This window comes from Myripristis murdjan, chromosome 15 (assembly GCF_902150065.1).
Source record: "Myripristis murdjan chromosome 15, fMyrMur1.1, whole genome shotgun sequence".
Taxonomy (NCBI): Eukaryota; Metazoa; Chordata; class Actinopteri; order Holocentriformes; family Holocentridae; genus Myripristis; species Myripristis murdjan.
Window position 1 is genome coordinate 17182202 of NC_043994.1, and position 27807 is coordinate 17210008.

The 27807-nt window shown below is 42.5% G+C and overlaps 1 protein-coding gene across 4 annotated transcripts; it reads right to left on the reverse strand.

The window, feature by feature from the left end:
• Positions 1-461: 461 nt before the first annotated feature.
• pax2a (paired box 2a) lies at positions 462-27648 on the reverse strand. 4 transcript variants are annotated; one of them, XM_030070523.1, is made up of 11 exons: positions 27600-27642; positions 25865-26030; positions 24428-24625; positions 20382-20467; positions 19594-19713; positions 18527-18571; positions 11637-11812; positions 9437-9557; positions 2619-2720; positions 869-955; positions 462-583 (listed from the first exon to the last, which is right to left on the reverse strand). In XM_030070523.1, exons 1-11 carry the CDS (start codon positions 27640-27642, stop codon positions 462-464), a joined length of 1266 nt encoding a protein of 421 aa, XP_029926383.1. The 4 variants fall into 4 exon arrangements, with proteins under 4 accessions (XP_029926383.1, XP_029926384.1, XP_029926385.1 ...); XM_030070525.1 differs by having other exon boundaries at positions 526-602; XM_030070524.1 differs by lacking the exon at positions 18527-18571.
• Positions 27649-27807: the final 159 nt, after the last annotated feature.

Genomic DNA, 27807 nt, shown 5'->3' on the forward strand with positions numbered 1-27807 from the left:
CTGGTTTATTAAGCTGCTGGACTTGCATCATCCTAGTATGGGACCTTTCATGTCTCCCCTGGACTTCTCTTTGTAGCAGAAAAATACTGCAGTTCATAATGTAAAGGAATGTGAAGATCCATGAAGGAAAATAACAACAACATCAACAGCAACAAAGAAACAAAAATAAAAACCCACAACATTTTTTTCCACATGGTATTCTTCACACTGTTTTTCTTCAATTTATATTTTATAATATATATATTTATATAATCTCTTAAAGTCATTCTGGAAATGTTCAGGCCTGTGAGATAGTGGGGGCTTGATGGTTGAGTTCTGAATGCCCGAGGGCCCTCGTGACCCAAAGTGTGTACGCTGAAGCCGATCTAGACGCACCGTCGACCTTGCACATCCCTCCTCCGCATCACGTAACCGGGGGTTCCTTAGGTTTCCACCTCGCTTCCCTTTGACCTCAGTGTTTCTCAGACGGGGACAATATGGAGGCCGAGGCCCTGGCCCTGCAGTTTGAGCTGGTCTCCATGGTAACTAGTGGCGATCGTAGGCAGTGGCAGCAGTGGGAGGTGCGGAGCCACGGGATGCGGCACTATAATAATAAGGGGAACCTGAAAGTTAACAGAAGAACGAGTTGTTGGAAAACGCGAGGTCAAACATGATTTAAAACACTTTTTTTTTTTTTTTTTTTTTTTTTTTTATACAACAGCTGATTTAGTAAGTCTTATATCATTTTCTTTGACAGACTGAGGGAGGCCTAAACTTTCTAAGATTTTAATTCTTGACAGTAACAACTTGGAGAAATCAAAGAAAAAAATATTTACAGTGTGTTTTTAATTTTTTTTTTATTATTATGTAACAAGACAAAATCACTTACTTAGTAATGCTGGATTGCTGAACCGCCATGCTTCGTTGTAAGTAGTATATTGGGGATGAGAGTAAGGGTTTCCAGAAAAGTCCCCTCCTAGATTTCAAAATGATAAAAAAAATAAACATTAGTGAAGAGATATCACATCAAAATGTCTCACTGGATTCATGTAATAGTAGGAAATGGCTGATGAATGTCAACCAGAAAGTCATCCAGTTCCTTAAATAAAAAACATGGTCTCCTTTGGTGCAATTAATGTTTCTGTAACACTGAGCGCCAACAACACTTTTCACTACAGTGTTTCAGAGGCATTTTCTTCCTGGCTGTTTCTCATCTTTTCTACACACTCCCTTTAGGTGAATTGATTGTTCTATTAATCCTGTGTTAGTCTTCAGGATTTCCTCTATTCGTTCCTTAAGTGAGGACTTCAGTGCTTTTTTTTTTCCCTCCCTGCTTTTAACCAATGACGCTTCGCTTCAAAACTCCCTAATGGATCCTCCCGGACTCTCATTCTCTCTTTGTCCTCACTGTACAGGTCCTGGTGGAAAGGACGGGAGGCTGAGGTGATGTCAGTGAGCAATGCTGTTGGTCCCACAGGTTTCTTTCTTTTATGAGACTATAAAGTCTGGGTTTTATATGAAGCTGCTGAGGAATGGCCTTTGCTTTAACAGTGTTTGGGGCCAGTCACTAAATCATAGTCATTCGCCACCAGATGAAAAAAATATCTGCGGTCCGTGGATTAAGAAGACCTTTGCGCGTGTGTGTGTGTGTGTGTATGTGTTTGTAAGTACACCCCAGAATGTTTATCGATTTAACGATAAACCAATAATTCATTTTCTTAATTTAATTTGAGACATATCTTTACCCACTTCTGAATCCCTTAAAATGTTAACTTTACGCACTGCACGCTTCTAAACCCTTCATGTCTGCTTTGATTATTGTCCAGTGTGAAAGGTACATGTCTCTGAGCAATAAAGGGAATTGTGTTTTCAGTTGTTTGGAGGAGAGATCTACACACACACACACACACACACACACACACACACACACACTGGTAGCTATAGCATCCACACTGCTGGTCCTGTAACCCGAGCTTATCCCTGAGAGAGATAGTGATTTAAATATTTACAGGCCCTCCACGCCTCTGTGTTTTGACCCTTAACTGTTTGCTGTGAACCTGAACTGCAGGTTAAGTAGAGGGGAAAGAGATACGCTCTGCAGCCCTGGGTGTCCGGGGAGGCGAGAAGAAGAGCAAGAGCAGTGTTTATCGACGGGGCTGGTGAGAGTGTGCTGCGTGGACACGGTGAGGGTAATGAGCGCTGGGAGCTGGAGTGGAACTGAGAGGAACTGTCCTATCTCACGGCCACTGATTGTGGTGATCGCCTATCGAGCTCGTCTAATGTCCTCGTCCGCAGACGCTAACCACACGCTAACCACACTCTAACAAAGCTATAACAAGCTTGCTTCAGTCCTTCGGGTCAAAGCCACCAGCAACACTGTGAGGGTTTGTTTATTTCTGCCATGTCGATAGTGAATGTGTGAGAGCATGCGTGTGTGCGTATGTATGCGTTTGCCCACCACAGCCATGAACACATGGTTTATACTGTAAATTACGTCACAGTAAAGCATATCCCCTGAATTTGCTGCTGAATGACCTCAAGTTTTATAAACATGATCAACTGGAAGGGATTACCTTTTGAAAATGAAATGAGCAAAACTAAAAGTAATGACATTGTAAAAAGGAAGTAATGTAACCTACCAGGAACCATTCCAGCGAGTGTGGAGGTGGGGTAGCTGCCCTGTCCTGTGGGGGGGACATGAGGAGGGTAGCCAGGTAAGGTGGTGCTGGCCATGTCTCGACCTGGGGGAGGACAGGAATAAAATGGTTACAAAGATGCTCACATACAAAAAAAAAAAAAGAGAAGAAAAGAAAAAAAAGAATATAGTATCATATTTTCTGAAACTGACTTTGAGTAGAAATGCTTGAACATGTATGCTTTTTTTTTTTTTTTTTTTTTTTTAGAACAATGGCTATTATTACAACATTTTGGGAATTGGGAATTTTGTTCCTTTTGTGGGCAGAAAGTTCTACAATACCTACCATGATATTTCATTAAACCATATGCATCTAGAAAGACACTAAAAGAACCAAAGTGAGGTACAGAGAATACCGAGTGATCGTACTGCCACCATCACTATCACACTACAACACACTGCTTTATGTTCACTGCAAGCACTGCATGTAATGCAAAATTGTCTACAGAAAAATATATACCAAAAACCTTAAAAATGACCAAAAATTATTCATCTCAACACACACATCCACTATACATCTCAAATACAACAGCATGTTACATGAAGTTATATGTGTATGTATATATGTTAACAGGCGGACAATTTTTAGGAGAAACAAAACCATCACTGATTTAAAAAAGTAAGTCTCATGAAAAACAACAAACACTTGCAATGTCCCAAACAGTCCAGCTAACAGGAGAGCTGACAGGAACATCAGGCCAATCACGGCCAAGAGCTCTGCTCTCTGCTCCACATTCAGCTCTGTAATTGACAGTGACGACATCGGGCTTGGCTGGATCAGGGGGCACACAGGACAGAGCACTACCAGCCCAAAACAGGCCCCAGCATCAGCCCTAAGTCTCTACCCCCACTCACCACCACCACCACCACCCCCCTGCCCTCCTCTGGCCCCCAGACCTTGGGCCTGTCACGAGGCTGGAAGGACTTGGAGGCCCAGGGCCATTGTTAGTGAGAGGGACAAGCAAAGGGTCAGGCTTGGAGGAAGGCAGTGTGGAAAGGGGGAGAGAGTAGTCGCTGTTAATGAGGAGCAAGCAGTCAGTTTTGCTCCTGTATGCACAACAGTAGATCCATGGAGCATGATGGGATTGATGCCTCTGCAACGTGATAGGCGGCTGTTTTAATCCGCTCTATATTTGGAAATGACTTCCTCAGTCTAAAATAATGACAACACAAAAGATAGATTGAAAAGAAAAAGAAAAAAAGAATAAACTAAATAGAATGAGTTTGATTCAGCTTTGTCTGGTTATGGGGCCTTTGATGGGGCTGTACCTGCTATAAAGGGTTGGCTGGCATACTGGCTGTAGCAGGGGCCGTGGGCATGGGCAGGGTAGCTGGGAGTAGAGGCATCTACTGAGAGGCTGGACTGGTGGGGCAAGATGTCAGCTAGAGCAGAGTCCCCAAGAGAAGAGGGGGTGAAGGGGGCAAAGGATGCCTCATGGGGCTCACGCTTTACACACATGGAGGGCAGGTGGGATGGGTGAGAGTCTGCCAGGTGGAAAAGAGAACAAAACAAAACAAAATATAATGTAGACATACAAGCCCACACATGCACTCACTCAACCGCTCTCTCACTCACTCACTTACTCACTCGGATGTGCACAAGTGTGAGGTGGGATGGATAACTTTTTAAGTGACCAAACAAACACACACCCAAATGCTGTGCATGGACAGTCACGGCAGTAAGCAAAAGAGAGTATGCAGATTTTTTCAGGCAAGACACCAACAGCAAATGAGGCCCAAATTACAAAAAGAGGAAGCATTGTGCTTTGGGTTGACGTATCTTTGAAGGAAGGAACAAATTCCTTATGCATTTAGTAGTGTTGGGCCACGTTATTGACTTTTTTTTTAATCTTTGATTGTGGCATCATTTTAAGTCTTTTATCATCTCAAGACCAGAAATTTCATACGAGTTCTAAACAAATGAGCTGCCTTTAGCAGTTGATTTGCTCATTTACATAGCTTATAATAATAATCTCATATGCGCCCAACAGTAATTCATTCAACTAAGTGGAAACATACACCAGTGAAATGTTGCAACAACACATCGCGCCTGATCAATCAAGCTCAAATGCGTAAAAAATTTCCCCAAGGTTTTGAGAAAACAAACAATATAATCTCCCCGCTGCTTTCTCACAACAAAATCACTCCGACAAACAACCGGCTTGTGGATGGTTCAAAACTCTGGACTTTGATCTAATTTGGCTGATGAGTCTTGGCATCTTTCATTTCACCGGCTTTGCCTCTGAAACCTAAGCAATCAATGTGAGCTCTGTCTCTGGCCTCTCCATGTCTGCCTGCAGAGCCCGTTCTGTTCGCTGGGGCCTGTGGGGAGAGATGGCTCTTTCCCGACACCATGATAGCCTCATTAGCTGCTTCCCCCATCATTGTTATTTTACAACAGGACTGTGTGTCGGGATTCCTCATTAAGATAAGGGCTGTTCCATGGAGGGGGATGCAAACCCGTCAGCCCTATGAACCTAATGCCAGGGAATTAGGCAACGTAACTGACCCCTTTCCCATAGAAATCAGTAGTAGGCTCCTCTCAGCCTGTTTCTGGTCTTTTCTCTCTGTGACAGCTGCTGTGAATGTGGATTTAGATACAGTTTGTGCAATTACGCTTTCATCTCACTGAAGCTCATACTATTGTTTTAGTGGGAACCACACAATGTATAAAATGTAAGTGTTGCAACTTGATCAAATGATTAAGCAACATGGTTACCATGAATCACAACTTTAGGATGAGATTCCTCAGGGTGTCAAACATGAAGGCCAAGCCAGGTTTGTCTATATCTGAGTCTGCCTGCTTGCTGCCGTTGGCTTCTGTTTTCACAGCGCCTGAACAACTATTGTCAAACAGACAGGGGTTACGAAGCAACAACAACCGACGCAAACGCTGCGTTCAAGACCACTGAACTCTGAAACTAATCAGACATGGTGTTGCTTATTGTCCTGGAGACAAGGCAGACCCTGGGTAAAGGGAGCCTGTCAAATCACAGGCCCTGATGATGGAGATGGAAGATAAACTCAGGGTCCTTGGGGACTCTTCTCCCCAGCAAACACATCTCTGAGAGAGTGGGGATGCTATAGAGTTCTCCAACATCTGTCTGATATCACATCTACAGATCCCATCAACCATAGAAATGGACCGTAAAGAACCAGTCCTGTAAGTGATGTGTCCAGATATAGCTGCAATAGCGTTCTCACAATGTTTTCATTTTTAAACACACAGTGGGAAACTTTGGCGCACAGACCATTTATTGTTCGAGCTTTTTTCTCTCTTTTTTTTTTCTTTTTCCAAGGGTGCCATTCAATGCACAGTGAACTTTCTAATTCCCATGTTCAAGAACACAGCAAGACTAACCTTCTCTCCTGCGCAGGCAGGGCAAAGTCATCTGCAGAAGATCCTACAGAGAATTAGAATGTTAAATTTACCTTGACAGGGACACCTTCGTGTTTGCTACAGTAACAGCCAGTAAAATCTTTGACCTCAATTTCCTGCAATCTAGAGGCAGTAATTTATCATCACTTACCACCAACAACAAGCTAAAAAAGAAAAATCATCAAACACTCCATCCAATTATGGGTGAGTAAAGAATGCTTGCCGGGCCAAATGGCTGGAATTCTCCATTCATGGGTTTAAAGTCATTCATTATCAAATGTGTGCTCAAAGGTTAGTGTGCTATTGGGGGGTGGGAGGTGGGGGGGGGGGGTGATATAAACATTAATTTCCAAGCTCTAGGCTGTGGGCATTCGACTGGACTGAGACAAGCCGTTTGTCACCAGGCCACACACCAAGCACCGCAGGTTAGGTGGCTGCTTGTTGTTTGCCGCCCACCGGAGAATAGCTGGGCCTGCCAGGTTAGAAAATGGGCTCTGGGCGTGGTATATATTTCAGCTGAGGTTCATCTGAAATAAAGCACCTGTTCTCACACCACTCTCTCATCAGCGCACTTTCTCATTTTTCACTCATAGCTAGAAAGCTAGATAGCTATATAGATAGAGGTTGGTAAGAGTTGTAGCGCGGCAGAGGGGTGCCTATTTACACCAGGCTTCCCCACAGGCGCTGGTAAGAGTGATTATCTGGCCCAGCTTGCACAGGGACTGTGCTCTCATCAGGCACCTGCAACCCTGTTTAACTACTGCTAAGTGGCTACAATATTACTCATTCATTCTTAATATCAGGCTTGTGTCAGAATTAGAGTGTCCTGTGTGAAGATGCACGGGATCTACTTCATATTTGCTTGTTCTGCTCAAGTATCTGCAGATGCTGGATAGCAGCCAGACACTGCTTTGGACCAGAGGTAAATTATGACATGTTGTTTATAAATAGCTACTGCATAAATCACTGAACAGGCCCTGTTCATTATGTTGCTCTTTGCAAAACAGACAGACTCGAGTACCGCAACTTTTTTATGATCTGGAAAAAACATTCTTTTTTCATTCATTCAGCTACTTATGGCTGATCCAAGTTCTTAACAAAATATATGCAGCATTTCCATTCAGTATTATAAACTTGCCAATCAACAAGCTACGTTCATGGTGTCCCTCGTTAGGGATAATAAGAGAATATTCTCCTTTGAAATAAATATTGACAAATTATGTTATTTTTTACTGCGACGGTTTCATTACAATGGATTGCGATTTAAATGTATCTCGAAATAGTCATTGTGCGGGAGAGGAAATCATTTGGAGAAGATGGGTACTTCTTAGTGAATTCCAATGGTGCGTTTCAATGCCCTAAATCTCTCTGTAATTTGGCTGCCTCCCTCCTTCCTACAGTAGGTAGCCCCTCTCTCTCACACACTTGGATAAACAGAGGACACAAAAGATGGCCGACATTGGTTTCGCTAGCGCCCTTGGAATGCAAAACTCAGCTCCTCCTGAGTACTTCATTAATCATTCATCTTTAATAGATTATGCAAATTTCAGGACATAAAAATCAACAAGATCAATAACTATATGAATTTTAATTGGGAGCTGAAAACATTTAAAGAATGAATATGATATCATAGCTCCATCCAGTATGAGAGCATAATTTATTGAGAATTGGATCACAGCCTAAGTGAGGGAGATAATTTAGCATTTTTTTCCAAGTTGGCTTTCATTCCTATTTACAGAGTTTGCATGAAGAAAGCATAGTATTATGCTCTAACAATCTACATCAAAACAAATGCTGTGTGCATTGTGGATATGTGGAAATAACATACAAGCAGAGGTGAGGTTGAAAGGAAAAACTATATATGAGTTTTGCGTTTTAGCCAAAATTCTCAGATACCATTTTCTGAAATGCATGTGCCAAACACAGAGTGATATTCCACTTTGAGAAAAGTTTTGTTAATTCACTTCCTCATTATGCAATTTGTGGCCCTCAGATGTATCGCTTTAGGAGGCCCCCGGCTCCCAGGTGGCTTGGAGGCCACCTGCTATGAGTGTGCTCCCCAGAGCGAGACCGCTTTCATAGGAGGAGCCCGGCATAAAAGACAAAAACACACCTTTCTTCTCCTGAGGCCCAACTTTCTGGGGCAAATCTACCTCCCACATACTCGGGAGAAAAAAAGGGGTCTTTCTTTTCCCACAACACTGCGCTCAGGTCTGGGGCTGGCCTGGGGATCATTTGAGAAGGGCCACTGCAGTTTTCAATCATGTTGTCCTCCTCTTCACTCACACACATACGCGCGCACACACTCACACACACATAGACACACACATAGATGTACACACAGTGGAGTCATTGACTTTGATGGCCACTGCATAATTATGGGAGTTTTATTAAAAGGCTGGCATATTAGTCTCAGGCCAGTGTGGCTATCAGTAAACCTAGCCTCTCCTGGGAAAGAGCCTCAGCAGCTACAACGAAACAATATTTCAATTAACCAGGCAGCCATCAACCTTGACAGCAAACCAAAAGAAACTATGGCGCAACACAAGGTGGCTTGGCGTGGGTTATATGATACAGATAGTTAATACTACAAGATATTCAATACACTACACCTGTCATTACCTGTGGCTTTCCGCAGCACTCAGTGGAGCCATACTATTGAAAACAGCAACCATTCTATAACGTGAAAAAAAAAGTACAATTTCACGTTTCTTTCACTTTTTGCCTCTCTCTCTTTCTCTCTCTCTCTCTCTCTCTCTCTCTTTCTCTCTCTCTCTCTCTTTCTCCACAGCATGAGGCAGTCAGCCAGCCACTGTGCCATTCCAGCCGCTGTCAATCAACAGGCTATCATAGCCTTTGATGACAACGTCGTGTCATGGCGAGAACAGCAGCTGTCTCTTATGAGAAGTGCTCCCAGTCAATCTGTTAGCGGGCCAATCCACGCTAACACAAAAGCCAGTTAGGAGCAGCGTGCGAAAGGCCTGTAGGATTTAATGGGCTCAAATGATATATCACCTCACACTTTTCCCTGAGAAATAAACACGCAGAGCACTTTAAAAGTGGAGCTATTCATTTTGTAATAAGAATTTGATATCCCTGGAAAATATGTAGTACGCCATAAGGAAGTTTTACTACTGTTGAAATATGTGTAATGTTCTATTAAAAATAAGAAATAAAGTGGTAAAGATTTGATGAGTCAATGATGATCCAACACCTTAGGTAAGAAGTAAGTTGATATTTTGAGAGGATGGGGAGATGTGTTACAGTAATGTGCAAAGAATGCAGAGGCAGAGATCAACGTGCTTCAAATGTCTTTGACTTGCTGCAGCATGTGTCATTAGAGGGATGTAGATGTTGTAGATGTGGAGTGAGTCAAGCTGTACCTGTGACAACAGAGTAGCTCTGGGAGACACTGGAGGCCAGGTCAGAGCTGGCGCTGGTGGAAAGGCTGGGCTTCACCTCGTCCAGGCCTGCATTCAGGGAGGGGAGGGAGTACTCATTCGCCTGTGGACAAATATGAAACCGTTTAACAGGTATGCAAAAATATATCAGCGGATAGGTGGAGAGATGTACATTCAAGAAGGCAGGTGGCAATGCAAGGTTTTCACTGTGATAAAGGGAGTATTTGGTTTTATCGGTTCCATGAAGTGGTTAATATCGCTGCTGCATGAGCTGCAAACCCACTCCAACTGTCAGGTTTTGAGAAGATTTACAATTTTAGAAGACAATGCAAAAAAAAAAAAAAAAAATGTGCCTCAAGGAAACCCTGGTCTCTCCGAGGAAGCTCTCTGTGATCCTTTCACTGTGTTTCACCCTCTGAATATTTCCTGTGCATTCTGTGAGCCCCCCCTCAAACTCCCCCCCTCCTGGTGCTTTACCAAGACCTATGATGTATGCATGCATTAGGGCTTGTCTGAGGAGCAGGGAGGAAGGGAGAGAGGGATGAGAGAGGGATTGGGAGAGGAGTGAAAGGACGGGGTGTCAGCTGGCTCTTTGTGCTCCACTGCAGTCATCCCTGTGACCAGTCAAGGGAGGAGACATTCAGGGCTTTGTTACAGGAGAGACATGTGGTCCGGGTTTTAAAAGGGAGTACAACCTCAAAATCAACCTTTGTGTTTTGCCTCCAGGATGAATGCATAAAATGGATTAATAAAAATCATAAAAATGATATAGTTTCATTTCCTATATAAATTTAATATTAATTTTAACTTTTTTATTGGAGGTTTTCATTACATTTTAGCTCAAACGTAATAAAATGAACTCTTCCTTTCTGGCAGCGAATCAGACTGCCTTTCATGTTTCCCGCTCCCAGTAAAAGAGTGCAATGCAACGCTAGTAAACTTCACCCAGTTAGTCTGTTTAGTATTTATTCACTTTAATCTCAGGATAAGTCTCTGCTAGCAGATGTGATGAATCCCGTTTGTTAATGAGATGAGACTTCCTGACCTGACTCTTGTTTGAGAGTGCGTCTGTGCGAGTGTGTGCACACGCGTTTGTGTCTGTTTGCGTGAGATTGTGTGTGCATCTGTTTGTCTCAATGGGAGGGGGTCCCACAGGGGCGAGCTGGTGACCCCAGTCTTGTCTGCCTCTATCCCAGATAAACTCTAATTGTCTGCTTACAACTGTTCCCTGGCACTAGGCTGGATGTTCCTCTCTATTCCGCTGGGCCTCTGCAGCACAAGAGCCATTTTGTCATGCAGATGGGCTGTGGGCAGGGCTGGGCAGGGCTGGGCGGAGGGCGAGTGGCAAGCACAGTGGGCCCTGAATGACCTGACCACATGGCTGCCAGAAGTGTGGGAGGGATGAGGCCTATTCAGCCTGGCCTCTTCAAAATGGCTTTTTAATGCCCTGACGCAGACACCAGACAAGCCCCTAATAGCCTAATATCCCACCTTTTCACCAGTTTAAAAAAAGGAGGGGGTGTTGGAAACAGGGAGAAAAAGGAGGTCCACGGAAAAAAGTGGAAAGCAGTCTGATTAATATTACATTAAATTAAAACTGATTTTTCTGGACCATTCTGACGCCATTTCTCTCCCCCCTCCTCCACCTTCCTCTCGCCTTTTTAATACCTTCTCCTCCACTCTTTGTGATTGCAAGTCATTTCCAATTCGTTTTGGTATTGATCTTGCCGTAGAAATCACTTTGGTAATTAGCTGCATTAGGGCCTGTATAGCAGGCTGAGGGGCTGTCCCTCTGATTTATCGCCGCTGTAATTTGCCGCGATCGCACAGAGATGAAAATGAACTCAATTAGGCCACTGCTAAGGCTGCACGGGCACCCACATAGAGTTTCAAGGGAAAAATTAATAGTCTCTTGTTGTTTAACAGTCTAATGAATGTAAATAAAGGTTATCCGCTGTAATAGGCCCGTTGCTTTGAGCAAGAAGCTACACAGAGCTTTTTGTCACCTGTGTCAGCATGTGTACCAGTTAATTCACTATGTAATGTTAGAAATCAATCTAAATTATTTCACTGTGGCCTAACGCATCCGAAGGACAGGCAGGGAGAAAAAGAATTTTAAAAAAAACTAGGCAGGATGCTTGTGCAAAAATACTTGAGATCTAGAAAGAAATCCCTGACCGACCTGTTCGGGTTTGATGTGTTCTGAAGTGGGGAAGACATCAGGGTAAGAGGGGCGCTCAAACACACGGTCCAGGGCCTCCAGTTGCTGCTGGGTGAAGGCGTCCGCTCGCAGGTGCTTCCTTAAACTCTCCACGCTGCCCTGAGAGTCACTGCCTGGGCCCGAGCCATCAGAGCCATCTAGAAAGAAACAGAGAGGGAAAAGACGGGAAAACATCAGTATGGCTTCAGTCTATATACCTGATATTATTCTGAGGAGAAGCATGAGAGGATATTGAGAACAAAAGACATGAGAGAGATAGAGTTAGGAACAGCTGTAAATTCATGGAGGAAAACAAGATTATCCCTCTTCTTCTCTCTCTTTTCTACTGTCTCCCTATGCCTCTCACTCTCTTACACACTCTCGGGGTGGCTCTGTGTGTCCCCCACCCCCCTCTCATGGCCACCATCAGCATGGTCATCATGTGATAGGTCTGTGGTAATTGATGGATTACCTTCAGTGCAAATATATACTTGTAAGGGAGAGAGTGTGTTTCAGAAGGAGAAAGCAGGGATGGCGATTACATACAGAGCCTCTCATTCTGCCAGCGGGAAATGGAGAGCCATTATTTAACCGTACTATTTCCTCCTGAACATATTACCCTCCCTCTTTCTCTCTCTCCCTCTCTCTCTCTCTTGCACTCTCTATCTCTCTCTGCCTCTCTCTCTCCATCCCCCACAGATTGCCTGTCTTCTGGAAAACAGAATGGAGTAGGGACGGTACTCAGGGCCGAATGAGGACGGGGCGCTGAGGGCAAGCGTATGCATTTCCTCACTTGGTCACACTCTATATAAACAAATGAGCCTCTGCTTCTCTCGTTCTCCTGATCTCTGACCCTATCAACCTGGCCACGGAGCCCACAGCCACCACCGCGGCGCTCTCCCTGCTTACTCATTAAGTCCTGAATACCGCAAAGAAAAAAAAGAAAAGAAAAAAAAAATCCACTGCTAAAACCTCCAGCCAGCATCCCAGGAACCTCCAGTCGACTGCCTGCCACCCGCCACCCTCCCTTCCTCCCTTCCTCGCCAACAGCGGACGAGGGCTTTAGCTCCCGTACAAATCTGTCATTCTAAATTTGCAGCAGATTATGTTCTCTCCTGGGCGAGCCAGCGGTGATATATGATATGCAAGGCCGCTATTGATTGCCTGATCCGCCGGCAGAGGAGGGAGGTGAAATGAACTTGGAATGAACATCATGCCTCAACTCATTGTGCGTATAATACTCTACTTAATCCCACATTTTTCTGTGCTATGGAATTCAATTGATCAATCATGTTCCACTGATGGTACCATTTCAGGGGCGTTATTGCCATTCTGCTCGGCTGCTTGACCTTTTTTCAATGGCTGAGGCCAGAGGATGAACCCGGCTCGCACCAAGAAATAGATCTATGGAGAGAACGGAATAGGGCACTGGAATTGGGTATGGGAGATATGTGTGTGTGTGTGTGTGTGCAAGTGGGTGTGTGTGCATAGAAGCGTGCATGTGTGTTGTGTTTCACTGCTAAAATATATTGACTTTAGTTATGTGTTACATTTGTGATGGAATCTGTCTTTCCTCCTACAATGCTCATGCTGTTAGTATTTTTTTTTCCCCCTGCCATCAACTGAACCAAGCTGCATATTTTAGCACAGGCATTTTTTTCAAACAGCTCCCTTGAGGGGGGCCTTTCACACTGTTGTTGTTGCTGTATGAAACTCAGTTGTTGTCTTTGGTACAGAAGAAAATGGAGTCATTAATTAACTTGTATCAGCTGGTCTGAGAAAAGAGGCAAGCGCGATCAATAGCAAGTGTTTGTCATTCACTATGGAGGGCCATGCTTGCCGTACTCAACACCCCCCAGACAATCAGGCCTACTGAACTGGCTGCAAAAGGACAGAGCTTCCCAACACAGGATAGCATTTGCTTGGCTTTCCCCGCTTATAGCAAATCATTTCATTTCAGATTTCACAATTAGGAATTTATGTTTGACATTTATCATAAGCCAGTTGCAGTAAATCAAATCCATCCTTCAATGGTCGACCCGTCGATAAGTGAAGTGTGAAGCCCTACTGGCACATCATGCGTGCGTGCGTGCGTGCGTGCATGCGTGCGTGTGTGTGTGTCTCGCTGACTGACTTGTTTCATTTACTCCGTGGTTCCTCAACCCCTTGGGTGTCTCAGCAGGTATGCTCTTATCACTCCCCACATCACCAGGTGACTGTGTCTCTTCATTTTAACACCAAAGTGTGAAGAGAGACTGGAGCTGTGTCAGATTAGACAGCCGAGATAAAAACAAAGCTCTGCCCGATGATCTTCACACCTCATCCCTAAAGGAATGCACCGATTGGATAAATAAGCTCTTTGACCAGCTGGAAAAGACTAATGCCGTTTGAGCTCTGTGTGTCCAGCAGTTAGACATTTTGCCATAGTGTTATATATGGTGCATACTGTGTGTTAGGTGGGCTATACAGGCTTGCTTTATGCCACCTCAGAAGCACTGGCGGGCACTAAGTACTCAACAGGCTTGAAACTGCTACTGATCAGCTTATTCCGCACTGTAAAGGTGATCAAAGGGCTTAAAAGTTGGTGTATGCCTTGAGCAAACAAATGCTCATGCGCTTTTGTTATTTCAATCATTTGTAACCACACACACACACACACACACACACAATTGCAGACAGTGTTAACCAATGACTGCTGCTGAGAAACAGTAGTGTCAACAGAAAGGAGCAATAGCTTGACATGCTGCTATGTTTTGCTTTGTGTCGCTGAGGGGGATTTTACGCCCTGTGCCGGCATGGTGGCACTTTATGTCCTTCTTTCATCTCCTCTGTTCCTGTGATAAGATAACGCAAAGGAAAGAGAGAATGAAAGAAAAAGAGGGGGGGGGCTTGCTTGAAAGGCAAATGAATTCCTACACACCGGCTGGTTCCCTCTGTAAATCAATGACATGGGGTTCCCTAGATCAGAAGCTGCAAGTCGACCATTTACTTATTCATCCTCTGCTGATAGGTGAAATGATGCTATCGCAAATAGTGTGAATCATTTGTTGATGTTTTTAAAAATGCAGCTGAGCTTGAAAAAAAAAAGAGAAAAAAAGAAAAAGAACACAAACAAACTGGTATACCCAGAGGGTGAACACTCCTTCCCTGTAAGCTAGCTATATTTATGAAACCTCTGAAGCGGAAAGGAGAGAGAGGTGGGTAGGGTGGGGGAGTGAATGAGAGAGAGAGAGAGAGAGAGAGAGAGAGAGAGAGAGAGGCCATGGCTGTTAAAATCCTGTTATGTTGTGGCGTGTTTAAGAGCTTTATTAATTCGATTTAGCACCACCAAGCAGTGTACTGACTGTCAGCGGGCATAGTGATGGTTATTTGATATTTGCACTGGTCTCTTTGCTATAGCAGTGAGGCTTTTAGTCCAAGTATTCTGAAGCGCACTAGTTATTTCATTTACTTTAATATAAAATTTCAGATCTGGGTACTGCTGAGAAAAAGTTTATAAAATGCTAAGTCTAAACTATTTGGACACTGTCTGCAAGTCTATAACATTAATATTTGCATGCTGTTTGCACCCCCCAAATCCCTGTGTCTCCTCTCTCATCTTATTCCTCTGCCTCTCTGTCCTCCTCTGCTCTGCCATCTACGTTCCTCTGGACCAGCTTGTCGTTTAGCATTGCCACCCTGTGCGGGGAGTCTTTGTGGAGATGCAATTAACGTATCCCTCCTTTTTCTTGCCTTTTCTCCCTCCTTCTCAAGCTGAGTAATGCATCGCTCCATTAATTCTCGGCATCAGTGCCCGTAATTGACTTTTCTCTGACATGATTCCTCTTCATGAGAGTGAATTCCCTCTCCTTTTATTTTGTGTGACAGATCTCGGTGTATATTGTTTACAACTGCGCAAAAGGGTCACAACGGAGCCGTGTAAATGAACGTGGATGGTTAGCCTGCAAAGAGGGGGGAAGAAGAAGGAGAAATGAAATACTGTAGAGAAAGAATGACAGAAAGAGAGAGCTGGAGCAGTGGAAGAGGAGGAGGGGGAGTGTGCAATGTGGACCCTTTCGTGTCGTTCTCTACAGTCAGGGCCCTAAGAGCATCTTGTCTCTATGTTACGCTCTGTGGTCTCTCTCAAACCTGGGCTTTTCTCTCTCACACACACCCCATCAGGGCCATCATGGTGCTCATGATTCCATTTATTTCTGTCTCGCTCTGGATACATTTATTTTCTAAAGTGATCCTCTATTGACTCATTGTCATGGACTGGCTTGACTGGTCAACCAGTGTAGGCCCAGGTTGAAATCCATACACTAACTGATTTAAACTCCTTCAATGGGACATATGTGCTAGAGATACATACTAGACACCCTCAACAGGGCCAGATATAAAATTCGCGGAAATCAAAACGGGCATGGTATTCATTTTTTCTCAAGCTACTGAACAATGTTGTGTGTGGCTGCAGATGCTGCATATGGTCGTTCCTGTCATGAATGAGCAACTTGCTAGGCCATATTTTTTCTCCCCGCTTCACACACTCATCAACTCCTTCCACACTCATCCCACACCCACGCTACAATCACAAGTTATGACCTTTGCTTTCTGCATGTAATTTATCACTGTAGCTCTCCACTGCCTGTCCTCCCCAGAGCACCCCGGGGTTTCATCCGGGGCGCGGTAAGCCAGCTATGAGAGAAACACAGAGTTAGGTCACATCAACCTGCCTGCATACATCAGCAAGGTCAGGATCGACCTGTCACTGTGCACGACTTGGAAACACAGGCTTCATGTAAACCTGGAGCTTTAATAAGAACGGGTAATTCCCTCTATTTATGAGAAAAAAAATTAGAGCAGGTGTGTATCACATAAAGTGTTCATGTAACTGCCTCAAAGCGCTGACAGACATAATCAGAATGATTTCTGAGAAAATGACTGGAATGCCCAAACTTTACTTTTTTAATTGAGTGCACAGACCATACCTTCCCCTGCGCAAGACTATTCTACACATTTGACAATCACACAATGGTTGTCACCCAATCTTCTCTGTCTTTTCTTGGCTTCCACTTCCGCCATAGGTTTAAATGACTGAATGAGAGCATGCTGTACAACAGGCTAATTTCCCCACTTTACTATTAATGCATTTGGCAGGGACAACATTCCATTTCCTGTAATGAGATACACAAATAAATCTGGCTATGGATAGATTCAGGGTGGGGTGGAGTGTGTGGGGGCAAAGGAGGGGGCGCATTGAGGCGCATTCTCCCAGCACTGGCATAATTGGTATCGCTGCTTGCAGACATGCAAACCAATCTCTCCTCAGATAGGGCTGAAGCTCTCTCTTTTTCCCCCTTAAGGCTATTTCTTTTGTCTTTTCGATAGCTTGCACATCCAAGATAGAGGGAAGGAGGGGGGAGAGATGTTAATTTGTGAATTAATAGCTTTTCTCTGCAGAATTGCAAATTCTTTTAAATGTCACTATGTTCACTGTGCGAGGAGCATCTAAAGCCATGGAGTCACAAATACACACACGTGCACACACACATACATACACATGCACACACTCAAATTTGCAGAAAAGTGTACGCACACAAACACACAAATCTTAAAACTAACCCTTGCTCAACTCCCACTGAGCCTGCCAGACCCTCCTTCGCCCCTCCTCCCCTCACACACACACACACACATTCTCTCATCCCCTTGCTCTTCTTTCTCTCTCTCTCTTTCTTTCTCATCCCATCCTCACTCGAAGCCGTCCAGTGTAACATGCTACTTTTAATTTGCAATAACACATGACAAGGACAGATTAATGGCTCTTATGGCACCTGTGTCCCTGAAGCTCGTCTTACGGGGACCCGGTGTACATAACGCGTGTCACACTACATTATCTCTACAGCCCTCCAGTAATGGGGACCTTTTTCTTCCTCAAAGGGCAACCACTGACTTCAGCCACACCACGAACACACACACACACACACACACACACACCATCCCTCTACTACCTGAACAAGGGCTTGGCAATGCATTCTTCAAGTTCATAGTGAAATGTTCACATTCTATGTATACATAACAATATCAAACGGACATAGTGGTGCTTTGCAAGTTTAAAATCAGTGCTGTGTTTTCGCTGAGAGACATGCAAAAAAGTGTTCTGAGTCATTTGTGGGCTATCCTTTTATTTTTTCCTTTCTATTTTCCTTCATTTTTAATTTTTTTAATTTTTTTTTTCTGCCTGACAAGATAACAGGTTAGCAAATTAGCACGTAAAACACTGCTTTGTCATAGGCTTAGCCAGCTCAGGTAGCCTGGGCCTTTTGTACTGTACATGTCTACCTGCAACTGAGACATCCCTTAGCTGTGTCACCACCTCCCGGGTGACTTTGTGTGAAATAACAACAATGCCTAAATAACTTCATAGCCTTTGGGACTTGTTGGAGCCATCCTGAATAACCAAACAAGAAGTCTCCAGTGCTGCGGTTGCTGACAGCACAGGGAAAACTGCGGGGAAAGTCCATACTCAAAATTATTCAAATGAATCAGTCTGAATTAATAATTAACTATAAACAGGTAGGCAACAACATGAAAAGCCATTAACTACATCTTCTTGTTGAAAATTCAAAACTGATAACGAAATGCTGAATTGGACATAGTGTGCATTACCGTATTGGGAACGGCATGCCATTACATGGAAAATATGATTTCCACAGTCACTTTAGCTTAATTTATTTTAATGTCTCTTGAAAATATTTATCTGAAAATCTTCCCCCGTCTCTTCCTCACAAGCTCATAACCCTGGAAGAGCAAAAACAATTGCAATTGAGAAGAAGAATGTGTGGTTTATCTGATTTGACCAAAACAAAAGAGAAGGTTTGCTAACTTCAACTTACAATGTCCTATTTTCCTCCCATCCAAGTGGTTGCCACTCCAGAGAACTAAAGAGACAGAAACATAAAAGAAGCAAGTGGCCTGTTTTGATGAATGCTCTTTAAGATAAATTTTCAACCATATCAACCCATCAGCCTCAGAATCACCACACACACACACACACACACACACACACACACAGACATACACATACACACACGCTCACACATGCACACACACACACACACACACACACCTCAGTACCCCTCCCACCACCCCTCCAACCCACCTCCACCGGTCTGTTCCTACACCTGTTCAGGCCTCCACCAGGGACATGTTAATTCATAGGCATTAAAAAAGCCAATTGTTTGCACAACCGATAATCTATTAGCCCTCAGGCAGTGTGAGTCCACTCACTTGCCTTGCCTAGGAATGAGAAATTCTGGATTGGACTGGATAGGCTTCCACTTAATCTTTGAGCGTATCTAGGCCTATTTACTTGCCAGTCCCATACTTAGTATATAGTTTTACTGCTGTGTTTTTTTTTTGTTTTTTTTTTTCATATATTCTGTACTTTTATATTGTTCACCACCACAGAATACAGTGATGAAATGTAATTCAATCAAACAAGGTGGCTTTGTTTATTTAGTCAGCACAGATTATGAACAGACTGGTAGTTAACTGATAGTATCAAGAGGAGAAATGAAAACGGGGCCTCTTCCTCTGCGTTTCGTTATGTTATAGAAATGAAAGCACAGAGCACTGATGCCTTGCCAAGGGGGATTAGAGTTTTATGACAGCTATATGGAATATCTACAGTATGTTTGAGCATGGTATAAAATTGAGATGCAGCTCTGTAGGTGTTATGGTAAAACATAGGGCATCAAAAAAGCTGATTGAATCACAACACACTCTCAGCACTCGCCTTGCCTGATATACAACATAACAAGTCACTGGAGACAGCACACAGAAACCCACTTGGCTGCAGTGCTGTCATAAATGCCATCCTCTTCAAACACAGAAAAGTAGGAGACGAGTGATGGAGAGAATTAAAAGGACAGAAAACAAAGGGATCTTGTGTCTCCCTTACCATCATCTCGTTTCCTCTTCTCGCCATTGGAGCGGGGGATACCCAGAATGCCGTTGATGGAGTAGGATCCTACGGGATCGTTGGAGGCGCTGGTCACAGGGGGAGAGGCTGTGCTGGGCACTGATGGAGAAAGCTGAGTTAGTGTGTGTGTACAGTGTTTCTGTGCGTGTGTGTTCGTATTTATCTCTGTCCATACATAGCTACGAGTATATGTCCACGTGAGGGCATGCACTACATGAAAATCCATTTTAACAAGTCATTTAGTCTTAAATTCAGTCTTAAAAATCTTGTTTTTTTTAAAACAAATGCCTGTGGGATGACATAATCCCATTTGTTTCTAATACAGCTTCACTTGTTCCACTTTTTTTTTTTCTGGGAACAAATACAAATATGTTGAAACAAGGCAGATTAAGGCAGATCAGCCCACTAGAATCAAGAAAATTACGCTTGACTCAAGAAAATTCAGGAAGCAAGCTGATTGGCATTCGAAAGAAATGGGATTATTTCATCCCGCTGGCAGATTATTTGCACTAGTTTTAAGAAAAGGATTAAGAGGAAGATTAGAATAGTTAATATGAGACTTTTTTATGAGAGTTTTTTTGTAACCCTGTTTAAATGTTAAAGTGTGTGTGTGTGTGTGTGTGTGTGTGTGTGTGTGTGTGTTTTGTGTTTTTTCTATTTAGTTCCTCTATATGTAAGGCTTTCCTGTCTTTCACCTGCCTATGCTCTTTTGTATGTATTGTAATCTGCGTGTGATGCTATACATGCATAGTCCCACTCCCACTCACCTATGGTGTGACCAGGCGTGGAGAGTGGCGTAACAGATCCGTCGGGGGACGGGTGGAATGGCTGCTGGACTTTGGTGCGGATAATCCTGGTAAAGTGAACAACAGACACGGATCAATCAATACCGTTTCCAGAGCATGGAGATTTCACACCAACCCAGCGGCCCCGGGACACTTAAACATGGCACATCACGTCCACTTATGCCCATGCATGTGTACAAGTGCTCCATCATTTGGGGTGCTTGTATCCCCATATTCGGGTCCTGTCACAAATAACCAATCTCGGGGCATTAGGGGCAATCTCTCTGCTCCTGTGTGAGACTGAATAGATGCTGCCCCCTGAGATTGTGGATTCAATCTAGCTGGATTCTGAGGTTAGAAATATGATAAAGTCCCTATACCGTTAAGATGTGATATGGGGGGAAAGTCTTCATTGCACTTTGGACTGAATGATCTTGCAAACAAAGCATGAAATCACATCAATTCACCTCAATGATCGGCTTCACTGGCTCTACCTGGCCAACTCTAATAATCTCCCTCTCCTGCTCTCAGCTCCCTCTTTTCTTCTCTCCCCCCTCTCTCTCTCTCTCTCTCTCTCTCTCTCTCTCTCTCTCTTTCACTCCATCTCTCAAACCTGATTTTTCTCTCTTCTCACTCTCATCCTCATCCTGTCTCTTCCCCTCTCTTCTTTGCTCATTCTCCTCTCTCTCCCCCTGTCCAATGTGCTCGCAATTTTTACTGTGCTCCCCTAACAATATGTGTCTCCCACAACCTTCATCTCTCTCTCTATCTCTTTCTGTTCTTCTTTCTTCTCTTTTGCTGCTCTTTTTCAATTCGCTATCTTTATTTCTCTCTGTATTTCTTTATTGCCTCTCTACCTCCTGGTCTCAGTTGCAGTTTTTAGTCTCTTTATCGTTCAGATCACCCAGTCTAGTACGCAGTGCTCCTCCAGAGTCATTGTAGATCAGGGCCTATTGATTGGGACTTGGGGATAGAAAAGTTGACGACAAATGGCACCGGAGAACAGCGAATGCAAATGGTGAACTATAAATTATATGTGACAGGAAAGCAATACTGTCTTATTGGCCCAACCTGAGACCACTGCCACATCCATTGTCTTTTAATCTGTGGTGCACTTTGGAATAAAAAAAAAAAAAAAAAAGCAGCTGTCGGAATAATCTGAAAACTTTGTGGCTGTGTTCACATCTTTTATTAAATTAAAAGCCTCCGAGATTATTTTGCATCTGTGCATTTGAAGATTATTGTAATTCTTTAAGTGAAAAGGAAAGGTACAGCGGGATTTACACAAGCTCAGCATCAGCTCTTATGGGACATTATCGCATTACATTACACCATCACTATGATTATGCTTTGACTGATACATGAAAGTGAGATCATTGAATAAAAGGAATGCTCTGTGTTGATATAAATCGCTCATGGCAGCACCCTTACTTGAGAGATATGACAAAAAAAAACAGACTTTTTTCACACTACAGATCAGGCAAATGACATGTGATGCTTAAATGTGCATGCAGTATCTCGGCATAAGGTATCAGTTCTGAATCAGGCAGGTAAGGGTTAACTTCCTCAGGGGTAAAATGTACATCAGACTCTTTTCATTCCCCTCACTATCTCATGTGTCCTCCATACTCTCTCCTTCAGGCAGGGCAACAAAGGCTAGCAGCCACCTCCAGAAAACACACATCAATATTTTATTTGAATTTCTAACATCTCACCACAACAGTTATCTGACCTCATGACTTGAGGGAGCCTCATAAATTCAAGGACTTTGTTTCAAATGTGTGTTGTTGGTATTGAATAAGCAATTTGGATGGGCGAATTAACGACTTTGGTGTTTGGTTGTTGAAAAAAAAAAAAAAAAAAACAATCCCCAAAGAAATATTAAAATGTGGATCAATATGATTGAAAGCCGCTTGGGACCTTATGGGTTTGCCTCCGTCCACTGGGCATGCTGCAGCGGGTGGAAACTCCTTTCTGTGGCTTCAAAACAAAGTGCAACCCAGTCTCTGTGTAATCTTTAATAATTCATGCAGGAAAAATGTGTTTAAAGCCAGGACATCCTCTTTAGTCAACAGAGCAGAGGTCAGCTCCTTAACCACAGAGACCACCAGGGGTCCACCAGGCGGCCTCCTCCACTTTTCTATCACACTGTCCTCCTCCTTCACATCTCTGCCAATGTGTCTTTCAAAAACAATGAAAAAATAACAGAAATAACAGAAATAAGAGCATTTGAACTATATAGTAATAATCAAAGGGAAATAGTACTTCACTTAAATTTTACACAATGTAAAAGTTATATTAGCACTGACATGTTGGAGGGGGCTGAACTAATACACCCTTTTCCTTTTTTAAAGATATTTAATAACAAACATTAGTTAACTTTTTTTCAGTTCAAGCCTGTTTTTTTGATTAAAATCTTTAATATGCAAACTATAAGGAATGATGCCAAATGTGTGCTTTTTGAAAACATTATTTATTAATTTAAGAAAAAAAAGAAAGAAAAAAAAAAACAGATTTGTGCATTGCCACACGGGAAGATGTTAATAGTTAACATGTGGGCCAACATTGTTTCAAAGGACGCCATTTCCCCTTACAAGGATCAAACTAGTGCTGTTTCCATACAACTCCAAACGACGACACACACACTGTACATCACTATCACTATCATAAAAGTTTTTTTTTTCTTTTCTATTTAATAGCAAAAGCATAAAAAGGCAATTCTGCCGCACAATCCTGCTACATTTGTTGATTTCATGAACAACCGATGAAAACAGAGAACAACGGCAGATAAACCTGTTGAGATCGTCCCTTTAATGGCAGCCTCATTTCTAATATTTTTTTTCTCCTCTCTCTTTTTTCTTTATCTCCTGCTTTTAACTGAATGTGCTATGTGCGCAGAGTTGTGATCTCTCTTCAGCTCATTAAAATGTAATGCCGATGACCAGCTCTCTGGAACAGTGCCTCCTAACCAAAGTTCATCACTCGCAGACACTGGGTAGGCCTATAGGGCTTTTTTTCACTTTGCGCACATCCACTGGGGCTTTTCACCGCGTCCTCTGTCTAAAGACACTTTGTCCACTGCTGTCCCGCTTCATGTGGGAAGGTGAAGGTGTAGAGTGTCTGCTTTAGCTGCTTGAATGGAACAGATACTCTTTTATAGTCCATTTAGCAGTAGATCAACACTACTGCGGAATAAGAATTTTTCTAGAATTACAATTCTGGATTTAGTATTGAGGGGACAATATTGATAATAGCGTACTACTACTACAACTACAACAAACAACAGCAATAATAATAATGTAATAACATAGCATTTTAAAATATTCATTAATTGCATATTAACTTATTAGTCTAATTTATGGCAGTAAACTAGTGCTTGTGATTTGTAAATAAAAAAATAAATAATTTCGATGAAAGTAATTGCAGATTTGTAGACAATAGTGTTAAAATAATAATAATAAAAAAAAACAATAGGTTAAAATGTGTTTATATTCATCACTCTACATCCACCTCGGTGTTGGGTCCCACTATTTGAAAACAGAGCAATTGGCTGGCAATAAAGAGCCTGCCGCCTCTGTCGCAGTGTGGTCCCAGTATTGAACGACTTTGTTGGGTATTTCCCTCCGCCTCTGGATCTGGTTACGCGGTATTGATCGGTTTTTATCGAGACAGATGTGATTTTTCGTGGCCCCAACCTTAGTTCCCGTGCTGGCTGTGCTGTGGGGATTGGATTGCACTTGTGAGACCACCCCGGATAGGCTCAATTGAAAAACGGCTGCATGCAGTTTCGCCTTATATGTGGAGATAAAACAGCCCTGCGCCTATTTTTAGTTATTTTACAACCCTGTCTTATTCCTTCCGCGCAGGGCAAACGACTGTCGTCCTTTTGTTTCTTATTTCTTATCTCATTTGTATTTAACAACTCAGTTTTTTAAGACAGAAAAGTGAATGCATACCCTCTTAGAATAAACATGCAGGCCTGCCTTTTAGAGAGAGACAATTTTAGCCTTTAGTTAATGTCTACCTACCTGTTGATGGATGAAACGCTGGGAACTGTGTCATTGTCGCAGACGCCCTCGGCCAGTAGTCGGTCCCTAATCTCCCAGGCGAACATGGTTGGGTTCTGGCGTTTATATTCTGCAATTTTATCCACTACTTTCGGAGTTGCGACCTTTGGTTTGGAGCCACCAATGACTCCAGGTTTAATACTGCCGGTTTCGTAGTACCTGCATGAGGACAGAGTGAGTGGTCCTGATGGGTGAGAAAGTCTAATTCAAGATCCAGAAAAAATGGCTTGAATTCGTTTATGGGGAAACAAATCCTTGCCGACCTTTTTTGCACTTATAGCTACATATGGGACTATCCTGACTGGGGAATGTGTGCAGTGAAATAATCGACTAATATGATGGTGGCTTTAACCTATTGCTCTCGAAGTAGGCGGTAGGTGCAGGCCTAATCAAGTGTCAGCTGGAAGGTGAACAGAGCAAATTTTCAACGCAAACACTGTAATTACAATCACACAAAAAGCAGCGAGAAGGACAGAACAAAGGGCGGTTGAGCTAATAGCACAGGTTAGACTTTATTTCCAGGCCTCATAAGCTTATGGTCGCACGCACGACATGCCACCATGACCTATTGGTAAATGTAGGTGACAAACATTCAGTGTGTGTGAAATAAAATACCTCTCAAGTGCCTTCTGATAGCTGAAAAACAATAAATTTCAAGAAATTATCTTTCTACGTTTGGGCTCCCAAATAAGAAAGAAAGAAAGAAAGAAAGAAAGAAAGAAAGAAAGAAAGAAAGAAAGAAAAAACAGCAGAAAGAACAACGCAGTATGGGGTAAAAATAAAATTCTGTGTGCTTGTGCCCCCCGTTTTAAAGAGGCCTAAAAAGAAAGAAAGTAAATACACTATGGAATAGAAACTTAAAATATGTCTGTGGCACGAAATAATGAGTTTATAGTGACCTTAGAGTGTATTGCATTGTTTCCAATATTCCTATATGGACACACAGTTGTGAGACTATGATAACCATACGGTATTTAAAAATACAAAAAAAAAAAAAAAAAAAAAAAATCCTATTTAGATTTATGTGTCTGTGGAACTCTACTGTAAGCGGTTGCTTACAGTGACCTAATGGTATTTATCTCTGCCCTGTAATATTCCCAAATGCCCTTATGATATTATCTATCCTTTGTAATTTTGCTGTAATCATTGCCACTAAAAACAATTATAATATTAATATGTGAAACAAGTGTAAAGACTGTGGCTAAGAGTAGTGTGTAGAAAATATCGGACGCAGAAGTCCTGCAACCATAGAAATTATAAGAAGACAAAAAAAAAAAATAAAAATAAAGAAAAGACCGATGACTGAGGCTGAAACAGAGCTGGGTGCGCACAGGCTATGGCACAAGATTGATGTTTGACACACATACGGGCTCTGGTGGTGGTGTACCCCCCTTTTACCTGCCGAGGATTTTGCTGACACAGCCGTGACTGACCCGTAGCTGTCTGGAGATGTCGCAGGGCCGGACGCCCTGGTGGGCCAGCTCCACGATCCTCTGCCTCACCACGTCTGGTAGGGGTCTGCCGTTCACAAACACCCCGCCGAGCTGGTTCACACCGCCGTGCCCTACGTGGGATACAACAGCAGCACAGGGGAACATAACATTACATACATACAGAAGACATGCAGGGGGTCTGAGCTGCAGCTGGGGCGGACACACATCCTCTCTCTTCTGTTTTTCTTTTCTTTTTTCTTTCTATTTTTTCTATTTTTTTTTAACACCATAGCCATGTGTTGCATAGCCTATAGAGTATAAGTCAGCAATTATTAGCACAAATCTGCACATGCACACCCATATGCACACACAAATTAAAAATAACAATCTGTTTTGTTGCTTAAATTACTCCTTAAACATCTGTAATTATATGCAAAAATCTCCAAATAATAATAATAATAATAATAATAATAATAATAATAACAATAATAATAATAATAATAATAATAATAATAATAATAATAATGTGCCGCTTTTGTTGTTGTAAACATCATAGATGAATGAAAAAGTGTTCACTTCCAACAGATGATGTTTTCTTATGGAGCAATAAAAGAAAAGAAAAAAAAAACAAAGAAAAAAATAAATGTTGAATATAAATACTAGGCTACAGTTTTTGCTTTTTTGAATTAAAGCGTAAAACCAATTCGACTTTGCCTGCACTGTAGTGCTGGCCTCATTAGGCAATATTTTCCAAGAGCATCTCTTGCACTGCAGCCTAACACATGTCGCAGATATTATGTTTCAACCTGTTTAATTTTCCTTGCACAATTATTGTAAATAATTAAAAAAGAGCTTTGATAACTCATATTACAAACGCGGATGGTGCGAATGAAGAGGAATCAATAATTTACAGAGAGCCCGGGTTTGCTTTACCCATATCGTATAGGAAAAAAAAAAACATAAAAATACAACAACAATTATAACAGCTACTCAAATTTTTCCATGCACCTTTATTTTTTTACAACAATTCCAAACTGTGCGATGGAAAGGTAAATAAAGTGAGATTTTCTTCCCACATTTACATCCATTTACAAACAGCGTCTTCTGTGCTCTCCAGAGTAATTTCCCTTGCCAAGGTAATAAACGCTTTGTATTCAAATAGGGGAGTTTCAGTGTTTTCTTCTTTAACACTAAAAAACAAATGTAGCTTAGGCCTGGGATTTCTTGCCTTGTTACAATTAACCTTTGAGTCAATAAAGCTTTACACGTGTATTTCACTTTTGAGAAATTTAAAAATAAAAACACCTGTGCTATTTTCATAATAAGAGTTACCAATTACCCTGTTCAAACGTATTAGCCTCCGCTCGTGGTTTATTCTTCCTCTTTTTCTCCTACAATGTGTTTTAATTCAAACTCGATTGCCAAAACTTTGTAAATTCTCTCTGGTAGGCAGAGGAGGGAGAGCCACGAACATGTTAAAGCATTAAGCTTTTGTGCATCCTCTGTGTAATAACAAAACAATCACTGGCATGGAGTAAGACGTATTATGGTGGGCATAATGATTAAAAAAGTCTCATTAATTTTGAATGCATATAATAATATGTGGACAAATTCGTCCGCGTGTAATGCAAACGTCTGCGATCGTATTTGTGCAGGAATACAGAGATATTATTGACAGGAAACTAATTCTTTATACTCACGGTGCATCGCTGAGAAGGGGTCTGCTTTGCAGTGAATATCCATGGGATAGCAAAGGAAAGAAAGGTAATCGACTGAGGTCGCCGTTTCGCCTCGGTGATGCAGCTTTAAATACGTAAAAAAGTAGGATTGATAATAGGTGCAGATCAGTCCGCGTAAAAACAGTCCGTGGGCTGCAGCAGAAAGAATAACTTCTTGGGGCAATGCTAA

What these genes read in the sequence shown, in the direction of transcription:
- pax2a (XM_030070523.1), bottom strand. Translation starts at nt 27,642, where the DNA reads ATGGATATTCACTGCAAAGCAGACCCCTTCTCAGCGATGCACC. An exon ending in GAAGAGGAAACGAGATGATG is followed by an intron (nt 18,572 to 19,593) that starts GTAAGGGAGACA and finishes CTGTCTCTTTAG; the next exon opens with TTCTCTGGAGTGGCAACCAC. An exon ending in ACTCGCTGGAATGGTTCCTG is followed by an intron (nt 956 to 2,618) that starts GTAGGTTACATT and finishes TTTGAAATCTAG; the next exon opens with GAGGGGACTTTTCTGGAAAC.